The 27,890-nt window shown below is 52.0% G+C and overlaps 1 protein-coding gene across 4 annotated transcripts; it reads left to right on the forward strand.

Moving 5' to 3' along the window:
* Positions 1-59: 59 nt before the first annotated feature.
* On the forward strand, positions 60-27,870 carry LOC118146302 (uncharacterized). Of its 4 annotated transcripts, none has more exons than XR_013524927.1 (5): positions 60-8,163; positions 8,662-8,792; positions 11,006-11,152; positions 18,946-21,482; positions 21,581-27,870. XR_013524927.1 is itself a non-coding variant. In XM_078345626.1 (4 exons), the coding sequence occupies exon 4, from the start codon at positions 11,006-11,008 to the stop codon at positions 11,495-11,497; it is 492 nt and encodes a 163-aa protein (XP_078201752.1). In that variant the 5' UTR covers positions 60-6,416; positions 8,060-8,163; positions 8,662-8,792; the 3' UTR covers positions 11,498-17,813. The 4 variants fall into 4 exon arrangements, 2 of the variants coding, with proteins under 2 accessions (XP_078201752.1, XP_078201753.1); XR_013524928.1 differs by having other exon boundaries at positions 20,553-21,482; XM_078345626.1 differs by lacking the exons at positions 18,946-21,482; positions 21,581-27,870 and having other exon boundaries at positions 60-6,416; positions 8,060-8,163; positions 11,006-17,813.
* The last annotated feature ends 20 nt before the right edge of the window (positions 27,871-27,890 follow it).

The following is a 27,890-nucleotide window of genomic DNA, read 5'->3' on the forward strand; positions in this document are numbered from 1 at the left end:
CCGGGAGCTCATTGGCTGCCCTGCCCGGGGTCACCACAGCCTGCCCTAGTGTGCAAGCTGCCACTTGTTAGCTGCGGCTGGCAGAGGCATTGTGGGTGCCCCCCATTCACCCACCTCATCCCCCTGCCCTCCCTATGCCGCTCCACCACAAGCCAGAAGAGGTGGGATGCACACTCTGACTGCAGCAAAAAAGAGGCTTTGGCAAGTGTCCCCACCCACTGTCAGGTGGTAGAAGGCGCCACTGCTCCGTCCCAGCTCCTCAGCTCTACCAACTTATTGCCTTGTCCCCTGCTGCTCCCAGGTCCAGAAAAGAAAACTGCTCCAGGGACAAGGAGCACACACCCGACCTGCCTGTAACCTTATCCCCACCCCAAGTTGCCCAGACAAAGTCACCTGGCGTCTGGAGCAGGCACACAGCAGTGCCAAGAATCAGGTAAATAGACCGTTGACATGATTCAGAAGCAACCCAGAGTCCCTACCAGACATAACGCCATGTGACATGAGTAAGTCAGCCCATTTCCCAGAGCAGGAAACAGGCTTGGGGGAGGAAAGGGACACCCAGGGACTTGAAGAAACAGTGTATGTGTCTGGGGTCCCTGTAGTAAAGTCATTCTGCAAACAGTTGCTGAGCCCAAATTTGCTGCACTCAGAGAAATCAAACCCGCTGGTGTCAGGTAGAATGGGCAGAAGACCTGAGTCCAGGAGGGTGGACAGGGATGTCACGCTGAGGGTGGTGGCATTTCATCTGATGGGCTTGGCCTAGGGAGCAGCTGCCCATTCGAGTAGGCATCTCTCCTGGCAGTGACACAGACATCCACCTGGCTGCACCAGGAAACGTCATCCCCAGAACGCAGCATCAGGGGTTGGGGCTGGATCTTTGTCATTTACTGACTGGGTGACCTTGGGTGTTGTTGAAGGAGTTCAGGAAATGCCACCCCAAAATCTGCCATTTTGGTGTGCATCATGCTTCAAACCGGGGCACCTGAGCAACAGGAAGGCAGGAAGGGCTTTTCATTTTATTTATTTATTTTTTTTTGAGACGGAGTTTTGCTTTTGTTGCCCAGGCTGGAGTGCAATGGCGTGATCTCAGCTCACTGCAACCTCTGTCTCCTGGGATCAAGCGATTCTCTTGCCTCAGCCTCCCAAGTAGCTGGGATTACAGGGATATGCCACCATGTCTGGCTAATTTTTTTTTTTTTTTTTTTTTTAGTAGAGATGGGGTTTCTCTATGTTGGTCAGCTGGTCTTGAACTCCCGACCCCAGGTGATCCACCTGCCTCAGGCTCCCGAAGTGTTGGGATTACAGGTCTGAGCCACCACCCCCAGCCATAGGAAGGGCTTTCTCTGAAGTTCCCTCATCTGCCTAAGTTGTCCTGAACCCCGTCTGGGGCATCTTATCTACCAGGGAAGATTAACTCATTGGCAATCACCTATTATTCTTGGGGCTGCTCTGACAACCTTTATGACCTGAGAGACTTTTTATCTGCATAACGAGACAACCTTTGCTCACCATACAGTTCCTCCCCTCACCCTCCCAAACTTGTGTTGCCACTACCCACCAGAAGCCCCCAGCCCCTTTTCTTTTAAGGTACAAAGCTTATCCTGGACCCCAGTTCCTTTTCTGTAGCTCAAGATGTGATCCTTCTTGGAGTCTTATACTTCATGGGGTCCCAGGCCTACGTACATAATGAAATATTATTTTTCTCCTGTTAACCACTTTATCTGTCCATTTAATTCCCAGCACAGCCAAAGAACCTGGAAGGGTGGAGGGAGCCAGTTTTTGCTCTCCTGTGTCATTTGACCGCCCTCTGCCTCAGTGTCTTCATCTGCAAAATGGGAGTGATAGAAACACCTCCCTCATAGGGTGGTTGTGAGGCGTAAACAGGTTGCCACATTTAAAACACTTAGGACAGTGCCTCGTACATGGTGAGTGCCATTTGGGTGTTTCTTATTTGTTCTTAGTGGACAAAGATTAGCTGAGCACTGATGGTGTCAAGTCCCAATCCAGGCAGTGAAAGCTCTAAGGTGACAGAGACATGGACTGCCCTTGAGTAGAAACCCTGGGAGTGGGGCAGGTGTGAGGGCTCTAGCCAGAGACTCTTGATAGAGGAAGTAGCATTGGTGAAGGAGGTGGGTGCAGGCAGCACTGGGATGGGGGTGGAACGGGTGCTCTAGTGTGAGCAGAGGCCCTGAGGCCAGAGAGTGCAGAAATGAGTGCATTCAGTAGCAATGCCCGGGCGAGACCCCCAGTCTCTACCTGTCATCATGCCAGGCCCACCCAGTGGCCTTGGGCAGAGAACTTTCCCAGGAATGAACGAGAGACCCTGAGCTTCTCCGCTATTGGCTGCACCTGTCCACTCAGTAATTCACCCAGCAAGTGTTTCTGAGCCTTTCTTGGTGGCCTGCCTGCCCTCAGGGAGGCTACAACTAACTCTATAAGCTGAGAGAAGGCCATGCAGGGGAGGGCAGACAGGACTGTCCCTCCTGCTCCAGACCCGTATAAGGAGATGTTTCCCCAGGACAGAGCCCAGAACTCCTGTTACTTTCACAGCCACTTGGGCATGATACAAAGGTACAGGGCTCAGGCAGGACAAGGGGGCAGGAGGGGAGGTGCTCTCTAGGACTGCATGGCCAGTCTGCCCAGAGCCCAAGAATTGGGTTTTGCTTGAGGAGGAGGAGGGGAGGACCTGCCACATCTTGTCCACCTTCCCCACCCTCCTGCCAAGTTGGTCTAAACAAAGCCCCTAGGGAGGGAGGGCAGGGCTGCTCCCAGCCTGGCTAGATTTTTCCTTGGGGAGGCAGCTCCTCCACTGGAGCCTGTCCTAGTCAAGGCAGGGTTCAGGCCAGGGCCTGCGGGGACTCCGTCTGGCAATCCCACTACCTCGACTGGATTGTTCTTGTCAGAGGGACTCAGATGAGGAGGCCCCAGAGACAGGTGCCTGACAGCGTGGGAGCATGCAGCGGGCTCCTTCAGGTGGGGAAGGTGAGGCCAGAGGGAGGGGGGTTGCTTGGCCAGGCCCAGCCTCATTCCCTCACACCGAAAGCCCAGAACCTCCCCTGCCCAGTCAGCCCTGGTACACTCCTTCTCCTGGCCCCAGGTCGACTGCAGGACCCTCCCAGCCTGACTCTGGCCCTTCGGGGCCTCTTACATCCTGTTCTGGAGGTATTTATATATTTGTGTAGTTCTTTTTTTTTTTTAAGACGGAGTCTTATTCTGTTGCACAGGCTGGAGTGCAATGGTGCGATCTTGGCTCACTACAACCTCCGCCTCCCAGGTTCAAGCGATTCTCCTGCCTCAGCCTCCTGAGTAGCTTGGACTACAGGCACCTGCCACCACGCCTGGCTAATTTTGTGTGTGTATGTGTGGGTGTGTTTAATAGAGATGGGGTTTCACTGTGTTAGCCAGGATGGTCTCTATCTCCTGACCTTGTGATTCACACACCTCAGCCTCCTAAAGTGCTGGGACCGCGCCCGGCCTATATTCGTGTAGTTCTTAGGTAAAGGCTTCCCCTCTGGAGAAGAGGTTCAGGGCTGTGGCCCCAGGGCCTGGGCACCACACTCTGGGGTCTCCATGAGAGGCTGAGAGAAGGAAGGACCGTTGGCACTGAGGCATTGTCCCTCTGCTGCGTCCCCAGCCTCACCTACTCCTCTGCCCAGGGTCACCCTAGGGGGCTGCTTTGCAGCCATAAACTGGCGCACTCGCTGGGGGATGCTTCTCCTAGATCTTAGAGGGCTCAGACCCAGGGCATCAGCCACGATGTGTGCCCAGCTGGACAATGGGTGAAGTCCAACAGTCTCATGGGGTTGGGGTGAGCACTGGGTGGTGGCTTTTTCCTTTTCCTGCCTCCTGGGGGAAGCAGAGTCCTGAGGAAAAGTCCCCATGTCTCCTCTCCTGGTGGGAGGACAAATATACTAAGGGCCAAAATGAGAATCACAGTGGCCATTTGAGGGGAGCACCGACTCCTGTCCGAAGAGGTCACCACCCCAAGGGGTAGAGGAGGAGGCTCTCTTCAGCGCTCAGGCCTGTGACAGAGAGCACCAGCCACTCTTGGAGTCAGACCCAGTTCTGTCCCTGGCCACCCCAGTGCTGCCCTGGCCACAAGCCCTGGGGTCGCCTCTGGCAGACTCTGCCACCTGCTAGCTGCCAGCCCATGGCCTGGGTGCAGAAGGTGGCATCCTGGGCCCTAATTTTGCTTCCAGCCACATGTCAAACAAGCCAGCTACCACCACGGCCACCACTGCAGGTGTCACACAGGCAGCAAGTGTGTCCATGGCATTCAGTCTGTGAGTGACAGGCCTTGTGAGGCCACTGCAGGTGCTCAGAGCTTCTGCTCTGTGGATGTCTTTGGTCCTCAGTCTCTCTCTGGTCCCATCTTGACACAGAAGCAGTGAGCACAAAGTCCAGAGATTGGAGTTCCAGCCTCAGCCATGGACACGCTAGGCCAGGGCGCACTTTTAATGTGTATTATTTACTTATCAACTCTTATTACAGGCTGGGTGTGGTGGCTCATGCCTGTAATCCCAGCACTTTGGGAGGCTGAGGCAGGCAGATCACCTGAGGTCAAGACTTCAAGACCAGCCTGACCAACATGGTGAAAGGTGTCTCTACTAAAAATACAAAATTAGAGGCATGGTGCATGCCTCTAATCCCAGCTACTCGGGAGGCTGAGGCAGAAGAATCACTTGAACCCTGGAGGCGGAGGTTGCAGTGAGCCAAGATTGCGCCATTGCACTCCAGCCTGGGCGACATAAGCAAAACTCCGTCTCAAAACAAACAAACAAAAAAAATCTTATAATTATCATCATCATCCCACAGACCTCACTGGTTCAGTCACTAAGGATGTCAGCCTGTCAGCCATTACTAAGTTTATAGGTGTCAGTGCTGCTAGCCTGACCCAGATCAACTTTGTACAAATGTCCCATGGAGGTGGGGGGGGGCTGGGTTCCCTGCCAGACCCAGCCTTGCCCCAGGATCCCAAGCCCAGGCCTCTGCTTTCAGGACTCTGGGTCCAACATCCGCCCACTCCCTGCCAGCCCGGAGTTCACGCTGTGGGGTGGGATTGGAGCCTGGAGGATCGAGTTTCATGCCCTACAGCTGCCCATATTATTAGCTCTGGAGCGGGGCAGCCTGGGCTGTAACACAATTCAAGGAACTGTTGACTTGGCTCGAGTTTCCAGCCCAGCAGCTGGGAGGGACGCAGGGAGTGGGGAGCAGGGGCCTCTGACTCCTCCCAACCCTCAGTGCCTGCTGTGAGACCTAGAGAAGACTGCAAGACGACTGAGTCCCTCCAGATGCTGCTGATGTCAGTGTGGGCACTGGGGACTCTCGAGGCCCTTGGGTGACCCCAGCCACCTGCCCAGCTGCTGGCCTCCTCCCATACCTGTTTGTGCAATCCCGGCCGTCTCCTCCTCCTACTGCCCCTGGACAGAAGGTGATGGGAAATGGGTGACCCTACTCCTCAGCCAGGAAAAGGACACCCCAGACCCCCAGCAGGAGAAGGAAATTTCCCTTCCTCTCCATCTCCCTCGTCAACTGCTGCCTCCTCTTTCTGTGGCTGGTGTCTGCAGGTGCCAGCACACCCCAGAGTAAGCCAGGGAAAACCTGGGCCTGGGCCAGGGCCCCAGACTATGGCTCCAGGAAAGGACTTGGGCTCCTGGCCAGGCGCACCACAGCAGGGATCAGGGCCAGTCTCCTAAGACCCCTGAGCCGCTTCCTTGTCTGCCAGTGAGAGTCACATTGTCCCGCAGGCTCTTGGGGACTGAGAGAAGTATGTTGATGTCCTTCACACGCCTGGAAGTGCCCACAGGGTTAGCCGTTGCATAGAAGGTTTTGGCCCTGTCCCTTCCCTGAGAAGGGACAACGGACCTGTGGCCCCAGTGCGCTCTGCATAACAGACCTCCCTGTCAGCAGAAACCAGCGATGAAGAATTGGAAGATTTCAGCACGGAAAGGACTGTACCAGAACATGCTGGGCCTGGGGTCTAATAACCAGGCTGCCTGGAGAAGGCAACAAGGACAGCATGCTTGTCCTAAAGGCATACATCACAGCGTTAGAGTGGCAGGCTGAGAAGACAACTTCTCAGACTGTGTCCGCAGAGCCCTGGGCCCCCAGGGGTGTGGGTGAGTGTGGGGGGCGCCTGGGGCTCCAGCCACCCGTCTCAGTCACCTGCTGTTGTCTGGTCTCTTTAGTGCAGGTGGAATTGTGACTGAAGAGGTTCCACGGCTAAAGTAAATATTTAAAAACCAGACACCTAATCTAACTCCACAATGTTACCATTGAGGAAATCAAGGACCAGGAAAGAGAAGTGACTTGTCAAGGTCGCCCAGCGGTGTCGGAGCTGCTGCCTGGGACAAAAACTGGCCCTACCCCAACCCGGGCTGTGGAAAAAGAGCCAACACTGGGCGATAAGGACAAAGGTGGGTCAGAGGTGGGGTCTGGGCCTCAGCCATAGCCCCCCTGACCTAACCCCAGAGGGCAGGCCTCAGGGCCAGGAGCCAGGTTGTCCCTGAAGGCAGCCCCAGACGCTGATCAAGGAGGACTGCAGAGTCCTCTGTCCACTTCTCTGAGCAGCCAAGAGCTCTGCAGGTCGTCACCCTGGTAAGGCCTCTCCAAGAAACCACCAAGCCCTGCCAGCCTGCCAGAGTCATCCGCCACACTCTCCAATTCCTCCTTGCAAGTACCGACAGTTCGCAGACGTGGGGCCAAGCTTCCCTGAGGCACAGCCTGAGCACCCATCATTATTTCTTCTTGTTTCTGGGTGCCTCCCTGGCCCCTGCCCTAGGTGGATAGCTGCCTTCCTCCCCCAGCCCCAGCCTCTGCTAGCCTGTCCACCCAGCCCTGTTGACAGGCCCCTATCCTCCCTGGCGGAAGTGGCTCACGGGTCTTCCAGCCAGCCTCAGGCTCTTGGTTCTCATACAGCCTAGTACTGAGTACCAGCTTGGCTGGTGAGACCCCCGCCCAGGCGGCGCTGAAGGCAATGAGAGGCAGACACCCAGACAGAACAGCTAAGTGGGTCTATCCAGGGGGCCAGCAGCCTACGGAGCTGAGAGCCTCAGGGGCTGCCAGCATTCCAGGCTGAAGGCCGGGAGCAGAGTCTGATCCACATAGTTATTCTCTCTGCACAGGTGATTATTATTAGCAAACAGGTGTTCTGTATTTTCTCATAACTCAAAAATATTCCAAGTAGGCAGCTGTTTCCCGCTTACCACCGACTACAGACAAACTAAAAGGTATTCTCCACGAGGGAGCCCCAGGGGCAGGGGCAGATAGCTCAAAGAATTGTTTTAACTGGTGTATGATATTTATACATTGTTTTACCACTTTGGAATGTTCTCAGTGGTTTTCCACTTGGGGAGGGGGCCGGCTAGGTTTTCCTTGCCATCATTCTTCCCAGCAAACAATATATTCTATCATACACTCAGCATTCATCAATATTCATAAACTTGATATTTCTCAACAGCCCAACTCAGTCTCTCCCCAGTCAAGGCAGACAGGGTGGATGCCTGACCTCAGACAGCAAGCCAGGCAGGGGCTGGGGCCTGTGGCCCTGACTAGGCGAGACTCCATCAGGAAACCACAGCCAGCTCCCAACACCTGCGCTCTGGCTAGGATACACCTTGTGATGCAGCACCAGGGTGGTCAGCCATCCTGACTTGCCCAGGACTCTTCCTGGTGAGCACTGGAAGTCCCCAGAAACCCCTCAGATCTGGACATACTGGGACAGCTGGGCACTCCACGGGGACACACATCCCCAGGGTCATCACACCATCCCTGCCCCCACTGAACTGGGCCTTTTTTCTTTCCACAACCCTGGCTGTTCTTTCACAAAGCTCACGAGTGGGACCACCGGCAGTCCCCTCCGCCTGTCTGACCCCCTCAGACTGGGCTGAGGCTGGCCACAGCCCCACAGTACAGTCTGAGGCCTGCTGAGGTCTGCTGAGGAGGTGAGCAGAAGCTCCATAGCCCCTCAGAGGCCTGGGCCTGCCTAGGCCCTGTGAGGTGGAGAATGGAGGAGCCCAGAAAGGCCCCAGGATCCATTCTATCCCTGCATGGTTTCCAGGATGGGGCAGGCCATTCTGAAGTGGTCCTGGGAAGGCAACCCCAGCGCAGGAACCAGGCCTGCCCGGGGCCCACCGAGGCTGCCTCTACCTGTCTGGGCTTGAGGTGAGTCACTTCCTCCCTCAGCTGGTATGTGGCAGGGAGGGGAGGGTCGGGGAGGGGACAGCATCTAAAAATAGCAGGGCCTAGACTGGTGGAAGATGCCCAAAGAGCTGCTTCTTGGGCCAGGGAGGAGCCGGCTTCCCATGAAACTGACATCGGCTGTGACCCCCACAAGGCCTTGGATTAGGCTAGGGAGGGAGATGGCCAAGACCTCCTCTACCCCCACTTCCCAGACTCAGAGGCCCCTTGAAGGCTGAGACTCAGGAGCAGCCCCAGGAGGGGTAGGAGCTTGGAGAGAGGAAGCCTCCAGCAGACAGTACATTTTCATTTCCCTGTGCATACACAGAGATGCACGCAGAGATATGTAGAAAGACACACAGAGAGAGACACACAGAGACATGCAGAGACACACACTCAGACACATGCAGAGAGACATGCACACAGGACACAGGCACACGCCCTCACCCAGCCTGGCTTCATGAGTCATCTCCCTCATACCAGGACTCATCTCCCTGGTCAGCAGGGTAGATTGAAGACCCACTGTGTGCTTGAGCCACACCCTGGAGGACAAGGAGGCCATGCTCATGATCGTCCCTGGCCTGGGGTACTCAACATCGTAAGAGGCCACTCAGGTAAGAGCAGAGCACCCAGGGCAAAAGCAAGATGCAGGCAGGGGGTGTGCCGTGGATGAGCGGGAGTCCCAAAGATCTGGTTTTAAATCCTGGAACTCCCCCTTTCTGGCCATGTGACCAGAGACAAGCTATCTGACCTCTCCTGCCTCTGCTTCTGTCTATATAATGGATGCCATGTGAGGTCCTCATTATATGTCAAATACAATAATGCATATAAAGTCCCCAAGCAGGCCGGGCGTGGTGGCTCATGCCTGTAATCCCAGAACTTTGGGAGGCCAAGGTGGGCGGATCACCTTAGGTTGGGCGTTCAAGACCAGCCTGGCCAACATGGAGAAACCCTGTCTCTACTGAAAATACAAAAATTACCTGGGCATGGTGACATATTCCTGTAATCTCAGCTACTTGGGAGGCTGAGGCAGGAGAATGGCTGAAACCTGGGAGGCAGAGGTTGCGGTGAGCTGAGATCATGTCATTGCACTCCAACCTGAGCAAGAAGAGCAAAACTTCATCTCAAAAATAAATAAATAAATAAAGTCCCCAAGCAAATAGAGCTCTTTTCATCAAAGCTTATGGTATCAGGCTAGAAACCTTGGGGGTTGGGATACTGTGAAGATGTTGGTAGGCCTTTCTATTCCAAGGACTTACTGTGACATTCTACCTGATAGGGAAAGGGGGAGGGGCGGCGGGGGAGAGCGCTGCTGCTTCCCACAGCACCCGCCACTACCGTGAACACTTGATATCGTTCTCATTTTCCCTCAGCCTTACAACAGCTTTACAAAGCAGGCCTCAGGATACCCATGTCACATGTGGAAAAATGGAGTCCCAGTGACTTCAATCACCGGCCCAAGGTCATACCCCTGGCCGGGGGCAGAAGCCAGATTGGGGCCCAGACCTAAGTGTGAATGTCCTGTACACTGTGGGATGAGACAGGGTCTGTCATGCTGGGTTGGCTGAGGGTGCAGGGGTCTCTAACTCAGGAGGAGCTCCTGGGACCCCCTGCCTGGGGTGACTGTGGAATATGCTGATCCTCCTTGGCCAGTGCTCTGGTGCTCCCCCACTCTGGTTCTTTCAACTGTCTGGTCCCACCTCCCCCACCCGGAGCCCCCATCAGCCCTCAGACCCCTCCCAGAAACACAGACCAGCTCCACTCCCTCTGGGAGTTACCACCCTCACTTCCAACTTCAGCTCGGTGAGGGAGGTACCTGGACCCTGAGTGACAGAAAAGACAGCTGGAACAGAGGGGTCAGGAACCTGCTGGCAGAGCTGGGGAAGCAGAGGCCAGACAGAGCCCCGGCTGCCCAGACTCCCTAGCTGCCAGTCTGGATCCCACACCCTGGCTGTCGGGTGGGGGTGGGGACTTCACTGCTCCCCCTGCTCCTCAGGCTTCCCAGAGCCATCGCTGTTTGTACGGGTGGGGTTGCACGCAAAGTGCAAGCCTTGCATCAGCCAGACAGGCCCCACTCTAGTAAGAGCTGCTTTCTGCCTCTCTGGGCCTTCCCCGCCGTTATCTGACTCATCCCCTGTCAGTCCCAGGAGACTGGAGAAAGACCAGGACTCTTATCCCTATTGCACAGATGGAGGGACTGAGAGAGGAAGTGACTTACTCCAGTGACTCAGGGCCAGACCTGGCAGCAACCCAGGCTGAACAGGCCACAGGTGTAGCCGGCATGGCCTGGGGAACGTTCCTGGGTGCCACACAGCCAGACAAGCAGTTTTTAATGCCTCACAGTAGGCACAAATATCAACCAATGTGTGTCAAATGAATGAAAGAATGCTGCCGGGCCTGGGTGAAAGATGAGGGGTGATATTGAGGAAAAAAATGAATATGATACAGGGAAGGAAAAAACCCAGACATGCCCCAGTTGCAGCCTCTGAGCCCAGCTGGCTTTGTAGCTCCCAGTTCCCTCCTCTGTAAGAATCCTCATGGCTATCACTTACTGGGTGAGTGCTAGTGACTGAGACTTAACACTTGTAGCCTTTTTTGTTTTTCTTTTTTTTTGAAACAGGGTCTTGCTCTGTCGCCCAGGCTGGAGTGGAGTGGCGTGATCTGGGCTCACTGCAGCCTTGACCTCCTGGGCTCAAGAGATCTTCCCACCTCGGCCTCCCAAAGTGCTGGTATTACAGGAGTGAGCCACCACACCTGCCCCTATAGCCTTTATCTTATTTCATCCTGACAACAACCGAGTGATGCTATCTTCCTCCCCATTTAACAGATGAGTTATCTGAAGCTCAGAGAGGTTACTCAGTTCTTGTTCCAACCCGCACGGGACCACACTCCAGGGGCTGACTTGCAGCTGCTCTCCAAACCCAGCAAGGCAGATGTGCCCCTGCGCGTGCGATGCCCACGTGGGGCAGCCCAGGTGTGTCTGCGGGTTGGCACCAGCTCCTTGTGTCTGTCAGAGCAGTGCGGGGGTGGTGCAACAGGAGCGGAACCCAGCGCCCGTGGCCGGGGGGAGGTAATGAGCCAGGGCGCCTGGGCCCCAGGGGGCTTGGGCACGCGGGCCCACCCGTGTGCTCAGGCCCTGGGTGCCCTCCCAAACCCAACCACAACTGGGGAAGCTGAGGGCGGGACTAATGCTGGAGGCTGGGCCCGCCGGCCCCGGGCTCCCACCCCGTCGGTCCGGGGCACGTTGCCAGAGATTGCCCCATCTGGCTGCATCCGCTTTCGCAGTCCTGCACGTTGCGCGCACAGCGTGCCGGCCTGAGCTGGGTCGCTTCTCCCCGGTGCCCTGGTCCCCCGCCCGCGGCCCCGGCCCGGCTGCCTTCCCGCCCTCTCCCCTGGCTGAGACCCGGGCCAGACAGAATCCCCAGCGGCCCATTACTCCTCCGGGCTGGTCCCAGACACCTTTGATGGCTGCCCTTTGCCCCGTCTGGTCTGAGCAGACAAACGAGGGAAATTGAGTAAGCCAGCTCTGCAAGACAGGAAACTCCTGGCCGCTTTGTTACTCATGATTTTCAGCAACTTGAGGAGTTGGGGGCAGGGGAGGGGAGTCCTAGGGAAATTTCTGGAGTTCAAGGAGATTGGGAGCGCCCTTGGGGCAGGTCTACCTCCCAGGCCAGGTACTGTAATTGGCACTAGTAGTAATAGCTCCACAAATTCGTGTTAACATGCATTTTCAAGAACGCAATTTATTTAATTTTCAAGCCTTCAGTCCCAGCTACTTGGGAGGCTGAGGCAGGAGGACCCCTTGAGCCCAGGAGGTCAAGGCTGCAGTGAGCTAAGATCTCACCACTGTACTCCAGCCTGGGTGACATAGTGCAAGTGGTCTAAAAAAAAAGCATTTTCTCACTCAACTGCTTTGAGTGAGTGCCAGAAAGAATTCCCAAGTGAAAGGGGGCAGGTTTAGGGCTGGAGCTGAAGGCTGGCATTTGGGGCTGGAGTTTCTGCATTTGGCCTTGGTTTGCCATTTCACTTGGACAGATCTCTTGGGCTGCGTTTCTGTGGGGAATCAGTAATAAGGCAACCTGTCTGGCTCTAAGGCTCAGAGGCATGGGGCAGGCTTTGAATTCTCAGCAAGCAGGAGAAAGAGCCTTTCTTTTGAAGCAGACATTTCCTCTTGAACATTAATATTCTGGGCTTTTCCAGGCTAGAGCCTCAGAACTGCTGTTTCAAAACTAAGTGACATGAGTAGCCCCCTGTTGCTTACAGAATCAAGTCCAAATCTCTTGGCTTGACATTTGGAGTTTTCTCACATTGATTCTGCCCTGCCAGAATGGCTTCCCCCAACTACACCCCTACCCTGTCATTAGGAAGAGCATCAGACTTCCCCACACACCCCACACAATGTTCAGACTTCTATGCCCTCACTTATGCTGTTCCCTCTGCCCAGAAGGCTTTTCCTACACTCTTCAAATGATTGGCTCCTTCTCATATTGATCCCCACATAAATGTTACTTGAGTAGAGGTCCTGTAGAGGTCCCCTCTCAGAGCTCCCTGTTTTTTCTCTTTAGCTCTTAGTGCAGTTCAGAATTTGAAGTTTCTTTCTCGACCAGGCTGAAAGGTCAGTGATGGAGAGATCAGGTCTGTTTTCCTCATCTCTGCATACCCAGGACTTACCAAGGTTCCTGGCACGTACTAAGAGATCAATACATATATATGGAAAGGGGCTGGGCACGGTGGCTCATGCCTGTAATTCCAGCACTTCGGGAGGCCAAAGTGGGCAGATCTCGAGGTCAGGAGATCAAGACCATCATGGCCAACATGGTGAAACCCTGTCTCTACGAAAATACAAAAAATTAGCCAGGTGTGGTGATGCGTTCTTGTCATCCCAGCTACTCAGGAGGCTGAGGCAGGAGACTTGCTTGAACCCGGGCGGAGGAGGTTGCAGTGAGCTGAGATCATGCCACTGCACTCCAGCTTGGTGACAGAGCAAGAGTCTCTGTCTCAAAAATAAATAAATAAAATAATAATGATGATAACAATAAAATAAATAAGTAAATAATCCGGGCGTAGATGGCTCATGCCTGTAATCCAAGAACTTTGGGAGGCCAAGGCGGGCGGAGCACTTGAGTTCACTGGCCAACATGGCAAAAACCCACCTCTACTGAAAATATAAAAATTAGCCAAGTGGTGGCACATGCCTGTAATCTCAGTTACTCAGCAGGCTGAGACAGAATTGCTTACACCTGGGAGGCAGAGGTTGCAGTGAGCAAAGATCACACCACTGCACTCCAGCCTGGGCAACAAGAGCGAGACTCTGACTCAAAAAATAAATAAATAAAAAAAAATAAATACATATGGAAAGGAAGAAAGAATGAATGATTAGCAAAAACATGGGAACATTTTCTAAAAAGATGGGGGGGACGTGCATGTATATAAATACATAGATATGTCTGCAAACATAAGAAAAAACCAACCTAATTCCCCCACCCCCGAAATGGAAGATGCAGATTTCTATGGTTTATTGTATATTCAAGCCCTGCTTAAAGATTATCTCCTCTGTCGGTCTCTGGTCCTGCCCATCTGAGCATGCCGAGAGGCACCCTGAAGCCAGGCCTGACGTTCCTTTCTGAGTCTGGTCCTGATGCTCCTGCCTGAGGCCAGGGAGAGGGACAGATGGCAGCAGCCCCTCTGGTACTTGGGTTTGTCCACTGGTGCAGGTGAAAGCAGAGCTTGTAAGGACAATGACAGTGCCAGATGGACACCAGGCCACCATCTCCACCCACCATGTGCCATCGCTGCAGGTGGCCTTGGGATATCAGCAGAGCTTCAATGTGACAGGAAGCCTCGCCTCCTGCAAGGCTGGGTCCAGCTGGCTCACTTCCGGGTTCAGGACAGAGCCTTGGCTGTGGGAGGCATACCAGGCAGCTTTTCACTGCCCTCGGGGTGCCTAGGAGTCAAGAAGGGTCAGAGGCAATCTTTTTTTGTTTTTTGTTTTTTTTTTTAAGATGGAGTCTCTCTCTGTTGCCCAGGATGGAGTCCAATGCCTTCATGTCTGTTCACTGCAGCCTCCACCTTCTAGGCTTAAGCGATTCTCCCACCTCAGCCTCCTAAGTAGCTGAGATTACAGGCCCGCACCACCATGCCTGGCTAACTTTTGTATTTTTAGTAGAGACAGGATTTCAGGTCAACCAGGTTGGCCAGGTTGGTCTCGAACTCCTGACCTCAGATGATCTGCCTGCCTTGGCCTCCCAAAGTGCTGGGATTACAGGGGTGAGCCACTGCTCCTGGCCTGCCAGGGACAACCTAGTGTGAACAAAAGGCCTCTTGCCCAGTCTGTGTCCCACAGCAGCTCCCATGAGGCCTAGAACAACACAGTTCAGACCAACTGGGCCAGAGGAGAGGAAGGAAGAGTGGCAGAGGGCTCAGGGTCAGATGTCTGAGTTCTGTTCCCATGGGCACCTCTCATTATGCTGGTTAGGAAGCAGAAGAGACTGCAAACTTTGCCCTCATCTGAACTAACCCATCTCACCCTGGTTTCTCTTCCCCTAATTGTCTTCGAACCTATTTCCCCACTTGGAAAATCGGGGGGTCGTGCAGGGGTGGGTCCTCCATTCTGGAATCACCCAGTTTCCTGTGGTTTCAGATCCATACCCACCAGCTGTGTGACACTGGACAACTGGCTTTGCCCCTGCTCTGCCTCAGTTTCTCCAGAAAATTAGTTAATGGGTGGAAAGCGTTTAGAAGAGATCCTCATATACACTGTCTGTTTCCTGTAATGTCATCTACTATCTGTATGGTTAGGAAAATAGTAACTCCCTCATCCGCTGTGCTGAAGATTCCGTTAGATCATGCATGTAAAGTGCTTGGTGTAAGCTTGGTTCAGTGATTACTTGTCTTACTAAAGACAACAAAATGAGGCTACAGATCTTGGTCCCTGAAATGCTGAGGGATTAGCACAGTGGCTGCCAGGGGCTTCCTGGGAATGGAGCGCAGGCCTTCTGTGTCCTCACTGGTCCGATGATGTGACTGAGTGTTGTGTTGCTGAACTGTCTGGTTAGTCAACTGCCTGCTCCCTCAAACACATTTAAACCAGCTCCCTCTGGACTGGCTTTCCCAACATACTATCCTGGCACTGTCACAGGCCTAAAGCACTGGGCAAAGTGTCAGGCCTGCTGCAAAATACAGTTGGAACTTTATCTGACCCTTGGCTGCTGTCCCAAGCAGAAATACATTGGCAAGAACTTGCAGCCCAGCTGAAGCAAGCCTGGGAGCTGGAGGAGGAAGGCGGCCTGGGATCGCCAACCACACTCTCCTCCAACGCCCTCCATCCTTGTGGCCCCCCTTTTTATTTGTACAGTGTTACTAATTAATGCCATTCCTAGTTATGAATCGGTTTTACAAACCTAGTGCTTAATCCCGAGCCCTGGATTTGTAGAGAAGAGGACTATTCCCCAAAAACTCAGGGAAATACACTGCAGAGATTTCCTCTTTCTTCCCTCAGTGTCATTTGGAGCCGACTTTCTGGAGACCAGGACAATCTTTGCACAGTGGTGCTGTCCGGAACTCCCCCAAAAGAGCCCATGACAATGGCAGCAGGGACAGCCATGCCAGATTGGAACTTGGCCAACTATGGAGGGGGAAGTTCTCAGCCTGGGTGTCTCCACCCCAAACCAAGGCCAAGGGCAAGGGCAAGGGCAAACCTCCTTTCCCTCCCTGCTCCCTTTGGCAACTTCTGCAGGGAGGTCCCAGGCAAGTCTAGGAGGTCTCAGGCCAGTCTTAACAGGTCTTCCTGCAGGTACTCCTGGAAAGCCATTGTCTTAGATTAAAAGGAATTCCAGAGACACCCCACCCCAAGCACACATTTGAGCATTCGAAAGAGCTTGTGAGTGAAAGGAAATGAAGGAAAAGAAACACTGTGGCATGGCCAGAAAGAGTTTTACATGTTGAGTTGCTTTTTTTTTTTTTTAGAGAGAGTCTTGTTCTGTCACCCAGGCTAGAGTGCAGCAGCGTGATCTCAGCTTACTGCCACCTCTGCCTCCTAGGTTCAAGCGATTCTCTTTCCTCAGCCTCCTGAGTAGCTGGAATTGCAAGCATGCACCACCATGACCGGCTAAGTTTTGCATTTTTAGTAGAGACAGGTTTCATCATGTTGGCCAGGCTGGTCTCGAACTCCTGACCTCAGGCGATCCACCAGCCTTGGCTTTCTTAAGTGCTGGGATTACAGGCATGAGCCACTGCACCTGGCCACATTGCATTTTCCTTTTTCTTTTTTTTCCCCCTTTTTGCTTCTAGGCCTATAACTAAAACGTTTTCTTTTTTCTTTTTAAAGACAGGGTCTCACTGGAGTACTGTGGTGTGATCAGAGCTCACTGCAGGCTTAAGCAATCATCCTGCCTCAGCCTTCCTAGTAGCAGAGACTACAGGCATGTGCCACCACGCCCAGCTTATTTATTTATTTACTGAGACAGGGTCTTGGTCTGTCACCCAGGCTGGAGTGCAGTGGCACAGTCTTGGCTCACAGCAACCTCACTTCCCAGGTTGAAGTGATCCTCCCGCTTCAGCCTCCCAAGCAGATGGGATTACAGGCCCTCACCACTAAACTCAGTTAATTTTTAAATCTTTTGTAGAGATGGGATCTCCCTATATTGCACAAGCTGGTTGAAAACTCCTGAGCTCAAGCGATCCTCCTGCCATGGCCTTCCAAAGTGCTGGGATTACAGATGTGAGCCACCGTACCTGGCCCTAAATTGCATTTTTTGAAGCTTCAAAATTCCCATAGCATAGGTAATATTGTCATGTTTTTAAGCTTGGCTGGGTGTGGTGGCTCACGCCTGTAATCCTAGCAATTTGGGAAGTTGGGGCACATGGGTCACAAGGTCAGGAGATTGAGACCATCCTGGCCAGCATGGTGAAACCCGATCTCTACTAAAAATCCATAAAAAATTAGCCGGGTGTGATGGCTCATGCCTGTAGTCCCTACTTCTGAGGCTGAGGCAGGAGAATCTCTTGAATCTGGTAGGCAGAGCTTGCAGTGAGCCTAGATCACAGCACTGCACTCTAGCCTGGGTGACAGAGCAAGACTGTCTCAAAAAAAAAAAAACAAAAACCTTAAGTTTTACAGATTTGGAATTCATTAGGTTCAAAATGTTTAAAAAACCAGCCTGGTCAAATTTGAGTATAAACTGGATATGAGATGACATTATGGAACCATTGTCAGTTTTCTTACATGTGAGAATGGCAATGTGATTAAGGAGAGCAGCCTATCCTAGGAAATTCATGTTCAAGTATGTGACTTTGCAAATGGCTCACCAGGAAAACTTTATACAGATCAAGCAAATGAGGCAAAAACTTGACCAGGTCAGGGCACAGCGGCTCACACCTGTAATCCCAGCACTTTGGAAGGCCAAAGAGGGTGCATCACCTGAGGTCGGCCAACATGGAGAAACTCCGTATTTACTAAAAATACGAAATTACCCAGTTGTGGTGGTGCATGGCCTGTAGTCCCGGCTACCTGGAGGCTGAGGCAGGAGAATCATTTGAACCTGGGAGGCGGAGGTTATGGTGAGCCGAGATCACGCCATTGCACTTCAGCCTAGGTAACAAGAGCAAAACTGTCTAAAAAAAAAAAAAGAAAAGAAGCACATTTTGAAACTCTACTATGAGCAAAGCCCGGAAATGTCACAAAATGTGTTTTCCCCTGTCTATAATCTGATACAAGGTCGACACTTTTTGTTCATTGTGGTTGCTACAAGTTGAATAGTGTTCCCTCAACACTCATATGTTGAAGTCCTAATCTCCAGTACCTCAGAATATAACCTGATTTGGAAATATTTAGACAGGGTCATTACAGATGTCATTACATTAAAATGAAGTCAGTAGGGTAGACCTTAACCCAGTGTAACCAGTGTCCTTATAAAAGGGGAAAATTTGGACACACACACATGGACAGGGCCGTGTGAAAATACAGGCAGAGGCTGAAGGGGTGATACTTCCACCAGCCAAGTCATGCCAACGATGGCCAGGAAGCCTCCAGAGCCAGACCAAAGACAGCTTCTCCCTCCCAGCCCTGGGAAGGAACCAATCCTGCTGACGCCTTGACCTTGGACCTCTAGCCTCCAGAGCTGCAAGACAACACATTTCTACTGGTTAAGCCTCCCAGTTTGCAGTCATTTGTTACATCAGCCCTAGCAAATCAATACAACAGTATAATAACGTATACATAAAATATACATTTTAATCATTCTTTTTTAAGATGGAGTTTTGCTCTGTCACCAGGCTGGAGTGCAGTGGCATGATCTCAGCTCACTGCAACCTCTGCCGCCCAGGTTCAAGTGATTCTCCTGCCTCAGCCTCCGCAGTAGGCACATGCTACCACATCCAGATAATTTTTCTTTTTCTTTTTTTTTTTGAGACAGAGTCTTACTCTGTCGCCCAGGCTGGTGTTCACTGGCATGATCTTGGCTCACGGCAACCTCCGCCTCCTGGGTTCAAGCAATTCTCCTGCCTCAGCCTCCTGAGTAGCTGGGATTACAGGCACTCACCACCACACCTGGTTAATTTTTGTATTTTTTTGGTAGAGATGGGGTTTCATCATATTGGTCAGGCTGGTCTTGAACTTTGTGACCCGCCTCAGCCTCCCAAAGTGCTGGGATTATAGGCGTGAGCCACCGCACCCGGCCGCCATTTTAACCATTCTTAATTTGTATTGTTTCCTGACAGGCATTCACATTGTTGTGACATCATTTTTTTTTTCTCTCTTTTTCACTGGAGCAAAATCCAGGACCGTGGGAAGCTTAGAAGCCCTAGTTTCAGCTCTGCTTCTGCTGAGCCCAGGAACCTGTTTCATGTGTGCAAGGAGGAGACAGGGCCGTCGCTGCCCATGTGTGGAGAACCGCACACCTGCTGAGTGATTACTGTACTCCAGGACCATGCTAAGGGCTTTACATGGCTTATCTCTTTGAATAACCACAGTAACTTTATCAGGGAGGTATTATTAGTCCCATTTTACAGATGGGGAAATTAAGTCTCAAAGAGGTTAATTGATATGCTCACTTTTGGCAGGGATTTGAATGCCTAATTAAGGATCTTAATTAAACTGCTAAACTGCCTTCTAGATCTTTTGGCACACAGGCCAGGAGAAATTACAAAGCATAAAGTATTGATCAGATTCAAACAGTTTGTGACTGCTCACGTTGCCTGGCTGGCCCCTCTGTCCCTTGCCCCAGAGTTCCAGATAGGGACTCTGAAGACTCCAAGAATTCCAGATTTATACGTGGCTTTCCAGGTTTTTCTGAAGCTATATTCAGGAAGCTGGAAGATAAAACTTGTTTTATATGACAGATGACTTTTTTCTTCTTTCTTTCCTTCTTTTTTTTGAGACAGAGTTTTGCTCTTGTTGCCCAGGCTGGAGTGCAATGGCATGATCTCACTGCAACCTCCACCTCCGGGGTTCAAATGATTCTCCTGCCTCAGCCTCCCAAGTAGCTGGGATTACAGGCATGTGCCACCACACCCGGCTAATTTTGTATTTTTAGTAGAGATGGGGTTTCTCCATGTTTGTCAGGCTGGTTTCAAACTCCCGACCTCAGGTGCTCCTTCTGCCTTAGCCTCCCAAACTGCTGGGATTACAGGTGTGAGCCACTGTGCCCGGCCATGATAGCTGATTAAGCTTGGTGTATACCAAATGTGTACACATTTTGTATGAACCTGGTGTGTGGTTCTCCATTTGTACTCTCACATGGGACCCCAATGATTAGGGGCAACCTATTTACCATGGTGCTCTGGAGCCAACAGCTCTCCAGTGGTTCCCAGTGGTGGCTGGAACTTGAAAGTCTCTGCATGCAGGAAAAGGGGAAAGCCACAGCTGCTCAGACCAGGAGAGGATCTGCCTCCAGATTTCCACCAACAGCAGGAAGTAAGGTGGTGCTGCTTAGGGCGAAGTCCCTCCAGGCACTGGCTCTCCGGCATGGCCTGACTTGGTGCTCCACCCACACCAGCACCTGCTCCTCGAGGACAGCCAGGGTGCTCTCCCGCTCAGCCCAGACTTGTCTCAATCCTCAAACCAGATTTATGTTCTTTCCTTTCTGCATCCATCTCTCTGTTTCCCAGAATAGAAAAGACTGGGGCCAGGCGTGGTGGCTCATGCCCGTAATCCCAGCACTTTGGGAAGCTGAGGTGGGTGGATCTCCTGAGGTCAGGAGCTCGAGACCAGCCTGGCCAACATGGTGAAACCCTGTCTCTACTAAAAATACAAAAATTAGCCAGGTGTGGTGGCACGTGCCTATAAGCCCACCTACTTGGGAGGTTGATGCAAGAGAATCGCTTGAACTCAGGAGGCAGAGGTTGCAGTAAGCTGAGATTGAGCCATTACATTCCAGGCTGGGCGACAAGAGCAAGACTCCAACTCAAAAAAGAAAGAAAGAAAGAAAAGAGTGGAACAGGTTTGCTGGCCAAGAAGGAAAGACCAGGCTGAAGAGACAAGACACAGAAGGGCTGCTGATGTCAGAGGGAGGGCGGAGGAGAGTGACCAAAAGGCAGAGCAGAAGGGGACCCTTCCTCTGAGGTGGTCATTATGCCCATTTTGCTGGTAAGAACTGGGTAGCAGACAGGTGACATCCCAGGATCAGGGTCAGGCAGCCAGGACGCTGTGAACATGAGATGAGGCTGACAGCTGGCCCAGGAGAGGAAAACCACCAGCCAGATTCCAGAGACACTCCAACAATACTCACCCCACCCGCAAGGCTCCTGCTGATTCAGCACTTCCTGGGTGCCTGCTCTCTGTCCAAACCACAGACCGTACGGAAAAGCCCACATAGAAAGCCCTTAGAGATGCTATGGATAATTATCATCTATAGGTCATCATTATCCCCATTCTACAATGAGGCCTCTGATGCAGAGAGGTGAAGTCCATGGCCCAAGGTCACACAGTAGCAAGTGATAGATCCCCAGCCTGGGTTGGAGGGAAGAGCGTGTGCTGGCCTGGTTCACAGTGTGTGCCTCCACCGTGAGCACACACACTACATTGAGAAAAACCCACAGAGAACATGTGTGTCGTGCGGGATGGAGGGCCTGGTTCCCGGCAGCAGGGAACAGCTGTGCTGGCAGGATCGGGTGAGAATGTGTGTGTGAGCAGGGCTCTGACAGTGGCAAACAGTGCGTGGGAGTGCATTGACAGCAGGGTGTGGGTAGCAGTGCCATCACCATGTGTCTTTCTTCTGGCAGCAGAATGTTCTGGTCTGTGTTGATAAACAACAGTTTGGGCAATCGAGAGGCTGGAAGGGAAGCAGGAGGCACTGGGGGCGTTGAAGGTGAGGGGGCGGTGTGCCCAGGGGTGATGGTGGCCCCAACCTGTAGCTTCTAGAACGAGGGGGGCAGCAGGGTGGTGAGCAGGCTGTTGTTTTCTCAGCTGACCTCACTGGGTACACACATCTGGGTGTGGAGCACTCTGCAAACCACCTGATGCCATAAACATGAAAACAGGAGAGGGGACACGCTGTGAGGAAGAGAGTGTTCTTCCTGAAAGCTGGCTGCATGGATGACAGCGTAATCAACAGCTGAGGCCAGTGCAAACATGCTGTGATTCCCGTGGGCAGGCGGATTCCTCAAAAGTCAGCTTCTTGGAAAAGGTGGCAGCCAGGAGCCCATCGTGTCTCCGGACTGTAATGAGAGCCCCAGCGTCCTGCACTCACCTCCTGGCAGACACAGTGCAAGCCTGCAAGGGCATCTGAACCTGGGAGTCACCGAGATTTCCTGGGACTTAGTCCCCAAACCTCATTCCCGCAGCAGGATCTCCCAGAATGCCCCTTCCTGCTGCTTCCTCTCCATTAACTGAACTCTATGCTACCTCCAAGACCCTCTGTATTTCTCACCTCCTCTTGGAAACCCTCCAGACCACCTTGGAAGGGCCTCAAAACTGTGTTGTTCAGAACTCCAGCTGCTCTTGTTGTCAGGATACCACTCCCCCACATAAACCTCACCATGTGCATGCTGCCTAAACATCTGCTCTGTGCAGGACACTGGACTGGGCACAACGGAGAGATATGAAGACCCCTGGAGACTAGTAGCTGCTCTCTAAGACGTTACAGCTGGGTTGGGGTCCATGGAGGGCAAAAACACCAATGAGTGTGTGCTAAAGGTTGAGTGAGGGCTACATGAATGTGGCGGGGTGTCAGCGAGGAGGAGATCACTCCTGGTTTGGAAGGAGGGATCCAGTTAACAGGAGAGAGAGAGAGTGCCCCGCCCAGTTAGTTCAAGCTCTGAGTTCAGGGTCTTTCTGAAGCCAGCACATGTTATCTGCTAAGCCAATTCCTGTGGTTCCTGACTCAGTCTCCTGACCATGCTCTGAAATCTTTGTTTGGGACCTGGAGGCTCTTCTTGGCCTCCCTCCCTCTGTGGAGCTGGAGGAAGCAAAGTTCGCCAGAGCCAGGCTGATGGAGGAGGCTGGCCTCGCTCTTTCCTGTCTGCTGGCAGCAGCTCCTGCCTTCCTGTCAAGGGCCTGTTCCTCCCCAGGGATGGTTATTTGTTCCCGGCCCAGTGCCATGTCCTGACCCTTTTTTGTCCACCAGAGTTTGCAGCTCCTGCTTACCCCAAAGGCCAAGAGCAGAGAGAAACACCTTAGACTGAGGATCCTGCCAGGATAATCACAGATACCTCCCCCAGGAAGGGCCGGGGGCGCTCTCTCATCTTCCTTAGCTAGCAAACATTTCTTGGAGAAGTCTAGCAAAACTATGCCCCTTGCTTCTCCTCACGAGGTCCTGTCAGAAGACAGACTGGCCTCCCCTCATCTTTGGCCTTCATATATATGTAAAGTGATCCACCGGCCTCAGACTCCCAAAGTGTTGGGATTACAGGTATGAGTTACCACACTTGGCCTGGCCTTCATATTTCATTTTTATTTTTATTTTCTGGGACAGGGTCTCATTCTGTTACCCAGGTTGAAGTGCAGTGGCATGATCATGGCACTCTGCAGCCTCGACCTCCCAAGCTCCAGCAATCCTCCCACCTCAGTCTCCCAAATAGCTGGGACTATAGGCACATGCCACCACACCTGGATAATTTTTGTATTTGTGTAGAGAGGGGGTTTCGCCATGTTGTCCAGGATGGTCTGGAACTCCTGGCCTCAGTTGATCTGCCTGCCTTGGCTTCCCAAAGTGCTGAGCCACCATACCTGGCCAGCCTTCATATTTTAACAGGACCAATTTTAGCACCTCACAGAGTGGCTGGATACCCTGTTTTCATTTGAACAATGTCAGACAGGCCCTCACCCCAAAGCATTTTAGCCGCCAGTCTGTGGAGGTGATCAAAGTTGCACGAGGCGCCCTAGCTTCGGGAGGTATTTATAAAAGTAGAATTTGCATACACTTAAAAATGGTTAAAATGATACATTTTATGCTATGAATATTTCACCACAAAAAATTTTTGGGGGGGCCAGGTGCAGTGGCTCATACCTATAATCCCAACACTTTGGGAGGCTGAGGCAGGCAAATCACCTGTGGCTGGGATTTCGAGACCAGCCTGACTGATATGGTGAAATCCTGCCTCTACTAAAAGTACAAAAATTAGCCAGGCATGGTGGCAGGCACCTGTAATCCCAGCTGTGCAGGAGAGTCACATGAACTCAGGAGTGGAGGTTGCAGTGAGCCAAGATTGCGCCATAGCACTCCAGCCTGTACGAGAAGAGTGAGACTCCGTCTCAGAAAAAAAAAACAAAGTTTTTTTGGAAGGATGTGCTCGAAAAACAATGCTCTGTTTCCAGATGATAGAATTCGGGGTATTTTACTTTCTTTTTTCTTTTTTTGAGACGGAGTCTTACTCTGTCACCCAGGCTGGAGTGCAGTGGTTTTATCTCAGCTCACTGCAACCTCCACCTCCTGGGTTCAAGCAATTCTTCTGCCTCAGCCTCCTGAGTAGCTGGGATTACAGGCGCCCGCTAATTTTTGTATTTTTAGTAGAGATAGGGTTTCACTGTGATCTGCCTGCCTTGGCCTCCCTAAAGTGCTGGGATTACAGGTTTTAGCCACCACACCCGACCCACTTTCATTTTTATAATTTTTAAATATTATTAAATTTTTAAAAACAAATGGGACTATATTATTTGTTATAATCAGAAAGGAAAATGCCAAGACTGGGCACAATGGTGGGGGGCACCTGTAATCCCAGCTACTCGGGAGGGTGATGCAGGAGAATCTTTTAAACCCAGGAGGCAGAGGTTGCAGTGAGCCGAGATGGTGCTACTGTACTACATCTTGGGTGACAGAACAAGACTCCATCTCAAAAGAAATAAAAAAGAAAGGAAAATTCCCTTTCTATTTTGAAAAATAAATGCTTTGACTTTTAAACAAACAAAAACCCACAACAATTCAGCCCCCAGAGCAGCAACAACTGAAGTCAGCATCTAGCTACCTTCTTAGCTCAGAACACTTTGAAAAAGTCCCCTCGAGAATATTGAAGAAATGCAGGTTTCTCAGCCCAGTTCACTTGGCCTAGCAGCCTGCAGCGATTCTGAGGCTAGGTAGGTTTTGGAATCCCAGCCTCGGAAACCTAGGGGCAGAGCTGCCAGAGGAGAGGGGAAGGGAAGGAAGCTCTAGCTCCTCCAAACTGCCTCTGCACCCCACTCCCCAGCCATTTGCATCCGTGGCTGTTGTCAACCACTCCCTCTAAGGGCCAGGAACCAAGACAAGGTTTGTCCCTGTGCCTTTAAGTTGGAGCCTTCTTGCTTAATAGATGCTTTGGGGAGGCTGGGCACAGCAGCTCACACCTGTAATCCCAGCACTTGGAGGGCTGAGGCTGATCACCTCAGGTCGAGAGTTTGAGGCCAGCCTGACCAACATGGAGAAACCCTGTCTCTACTAAAAATACAAAAGTAGTCGGGCATGGTGGCACATGCCTGTGATCCCAGCTACTCAGGAGGCTGAGGCAGGAGAATCACTTGAACCTGGGGGTGGAGGTTGCAGTGAGCCACTGCACTCCAGCCTCGGCAACAAGAGCGAAACTACGTCTCTAAATAAATAAATTAATTAAAATAATAGATGCTTTGGGGAAACGGGAAATGGCAAAGGTAGCCACCTTGACGGCAGGGTGCACCAGTCTTTGGGGCTGGAGCAGACCTCTGTAGGTCACTCAGTCCATTCCCCTGCCTCCAGGCAGCACTGGCATCATCCCAGCTTGCAAGTCTTTATCTTGTTTTGAGCATTTCGGAAGCCAGGCTCTCCACGCCCTTCCTCGGACACTCATTCTGATGTCTGAACTTTTTTTTTTTTTAATTTAAAATACTTCCTGGCAACTTTCATTTAAATGTCTGAACATTTCTTGCCAGGAAGTTCTGCTTCATGTCTAATCTAAACTGCTGATGCTATGAGTTGCCACCTGTGTCTCTTGTGGTTCTGGCAGGAGACAGGAAAGTGCTGCCTGCTTTTTGCCTTCACCTAGGTCTGGAGCCATCAAAGCCTTGAATGTTTAAAGTCGTAACTTGTGCCAGGCACAGTGGCTCTGCCTGTAATCCCAGCACTTTGGGAGGCCGAGGCAGCCGGATCACCTGAGGTCAGGAGTTCCAGACTAGCCTAACCAACATGGTGAAACCACATCTCTACTAAAAACTACAAAATTAGCTGGGCATGGTGGTGTATTCCTGTAATCCCAGCTACTTTGGAGGTTGAGGCAGGAGAATTACTTGAACCTGGGAGGCAGAGTTTGTAGTGAACCGAGATTGTGCCATTGCACTCTAGCCTGAGCTACAAGAGCAAAACTCTGTCTCAAAAAAAAAAACAACTTAACTTGCTGTGTGATCCCAGGTAAGGCACGACTATCCTTTTAGCCTTAGTTTCCTTGTCTGTAAAATGAGGCCAGTGATGCCCATAGTGTGGGAATTGAGAGGATCCATTGAAACCATGAATTAATGGACAAAGCATAAAACTCGCTGCTAACCTGAAGCTATTATTATTTTTCATAAATAATCACCACCCTCTCCCTGAACCATTATATAAGACAATTTCCAATGCGGTGCTATGCAAGATAATTTTAGGTGATACAAGAACAAATATTTCTAATTAAAATTTAATGTGGCTGGGTGTGGTGGCTCACGCCTGTAATCCCAACACTTTGGGAGGCTGGATCACTTGAAGTGGGCGGATCACTTGAAGTCAGGAATTCAAGACCAGCCTGGTCAACATGATGAAACCCCATCTCTACTAAAAATATAAAAATTAGCCGGGGCCAGGAGCAGTGGCTCATGCCTGTAATCCCAGCACTTTGGGAGGCCTAGATAGGTAATTCATTTGAGGTCAGGAGCTCGAGACCAGCCTGTCTAACATAGTGAAACCCCGTCTCCACTACAAAAAATACAAAAAAAAAATTAGCTGGCCTTGGTGGTACGTACCTATAATCCCAGCGACTGGGGAGCTTGAGGCAGGATAATTATTTGAACCTGACGGGGCCTGGGGAGGGAGTGGTGGCGGAGCAACCTCCGCGTCCAGGGAGACAAGATTTCACCCTATCTCTTGACTTCATGATCCGCCCACCTTGGCCTCCCAAAGTGCTGAGATTACAGGTGTGAGCCACCACACCCAGCCAACATTGTTTTAAGGACAAAATACTGCCGGGTGCGGTGGCTCATGCCTGTAATCCCAGCACTGTGGGAGGCTGAGGTGGGTGGATCACGAGGTCAGGAGTTTGAGACCAGCCGGACCAATATGGTGAAACCCCATCTTTAAAAATAAAATAAAATAAAGACAAAATACTGAGTTCATAGTCCACCAGGTAGCTCTGAGGGTGGGACAGGAATCATGGCGGCTTGAGAAACGCAGGCACATGGGAACAACAAAGTGAAAAAAACAGCAGGCTGCTTCCCAAGAGTGGGTAAGAGAGGCCGAGTCAGGGCTGAGATGAGAGGCGAGGACCCCAGAGGAAGAAGGGAGACTGCAGGGCAGTGTGGAGCAGGCCTGGGGAGCGGCTGAGCAGATGCAGCCCTCTCTGGGTTCTGGAACAGTCTGTGTCCTGTGGAGCTGTGCTGTCTCCAGTTGTAGCCAAGCTGTTGGGCAGTGCTGGGCTTCCTGTTCACATTCATGGTCCCCCAGGTTCAGTGCTCCCTCTACACTTACTCTCCCATGCTGGGGGGATTGGACAACTTTAACCCCACCTTGAATCCCCCCTGCCGCTGTCACCCGTTGGTGGTCTGTCAGCCCAGGCTGAGCAGCTCAGCCAGTGACAGGAAACTCACAACTTCCCCGAATCCCTCCTCCACTCTCAGTGTGGGCCTGGGCAAAGAGGCCTGGAAGACCATGTTCTCAGAGATGCCCTGTGTGCCAGGACCCTTTCTGGGCCCCAGAAAGGAACACAGGTGATGAAGGTGGCGCCTGCTTAAGCAGCTCACAGCTGAACCAGGGAGACCCAAGGGGACTGGGCCTGTTCCTCATGCAATCCTGGTTATGATGAAGCTATATGTAACCCTCAGCGGGGCTGGGGGAAATGATCACCTCTGTCTCCCAGGATCAGGCACTTCCATTGGAATTTGTGCCCCAAGTCCCTCATTTACCCTCCAGAACCCAGCCCCAACACTGAGCATCGTAATGCGTTCCTTCCGGCCAGGGTTTGTCAAACCCTGAGGTCTAAGAGGCTTCTCTGAAGTCCGAGAGCTCTCTATGAGAGTTTTAAATGTTTGTGTTTTCATTTTGGAAGTCTTTAAAAAAATTAATATAAACATACCCCACATCATCTGGATG

This window comes from Callithrix jacchus, chromosome 12 (assembly GCF_049354715.1).
Source record: "Callithrix jacchus isolate 240 chromosome 12, calJac240_pri, whole genome shotgun sequence".
Lineage (NCBI taxonomy): Eukaryota > Metazoa > Chordata > Mammalia > Primates > Cebidae > Callithrix > Callithrix jacchus.

Excerpts from the sequence above, each read along its gene's own strand:
- LOC118146302 (XM_078345626.1), top strand. The coding sequence starts at position 11,006 with ATGAGTTATCTGAAGCTCAGAGAGGTTACTCAGTTCTTGTTCCAACCC.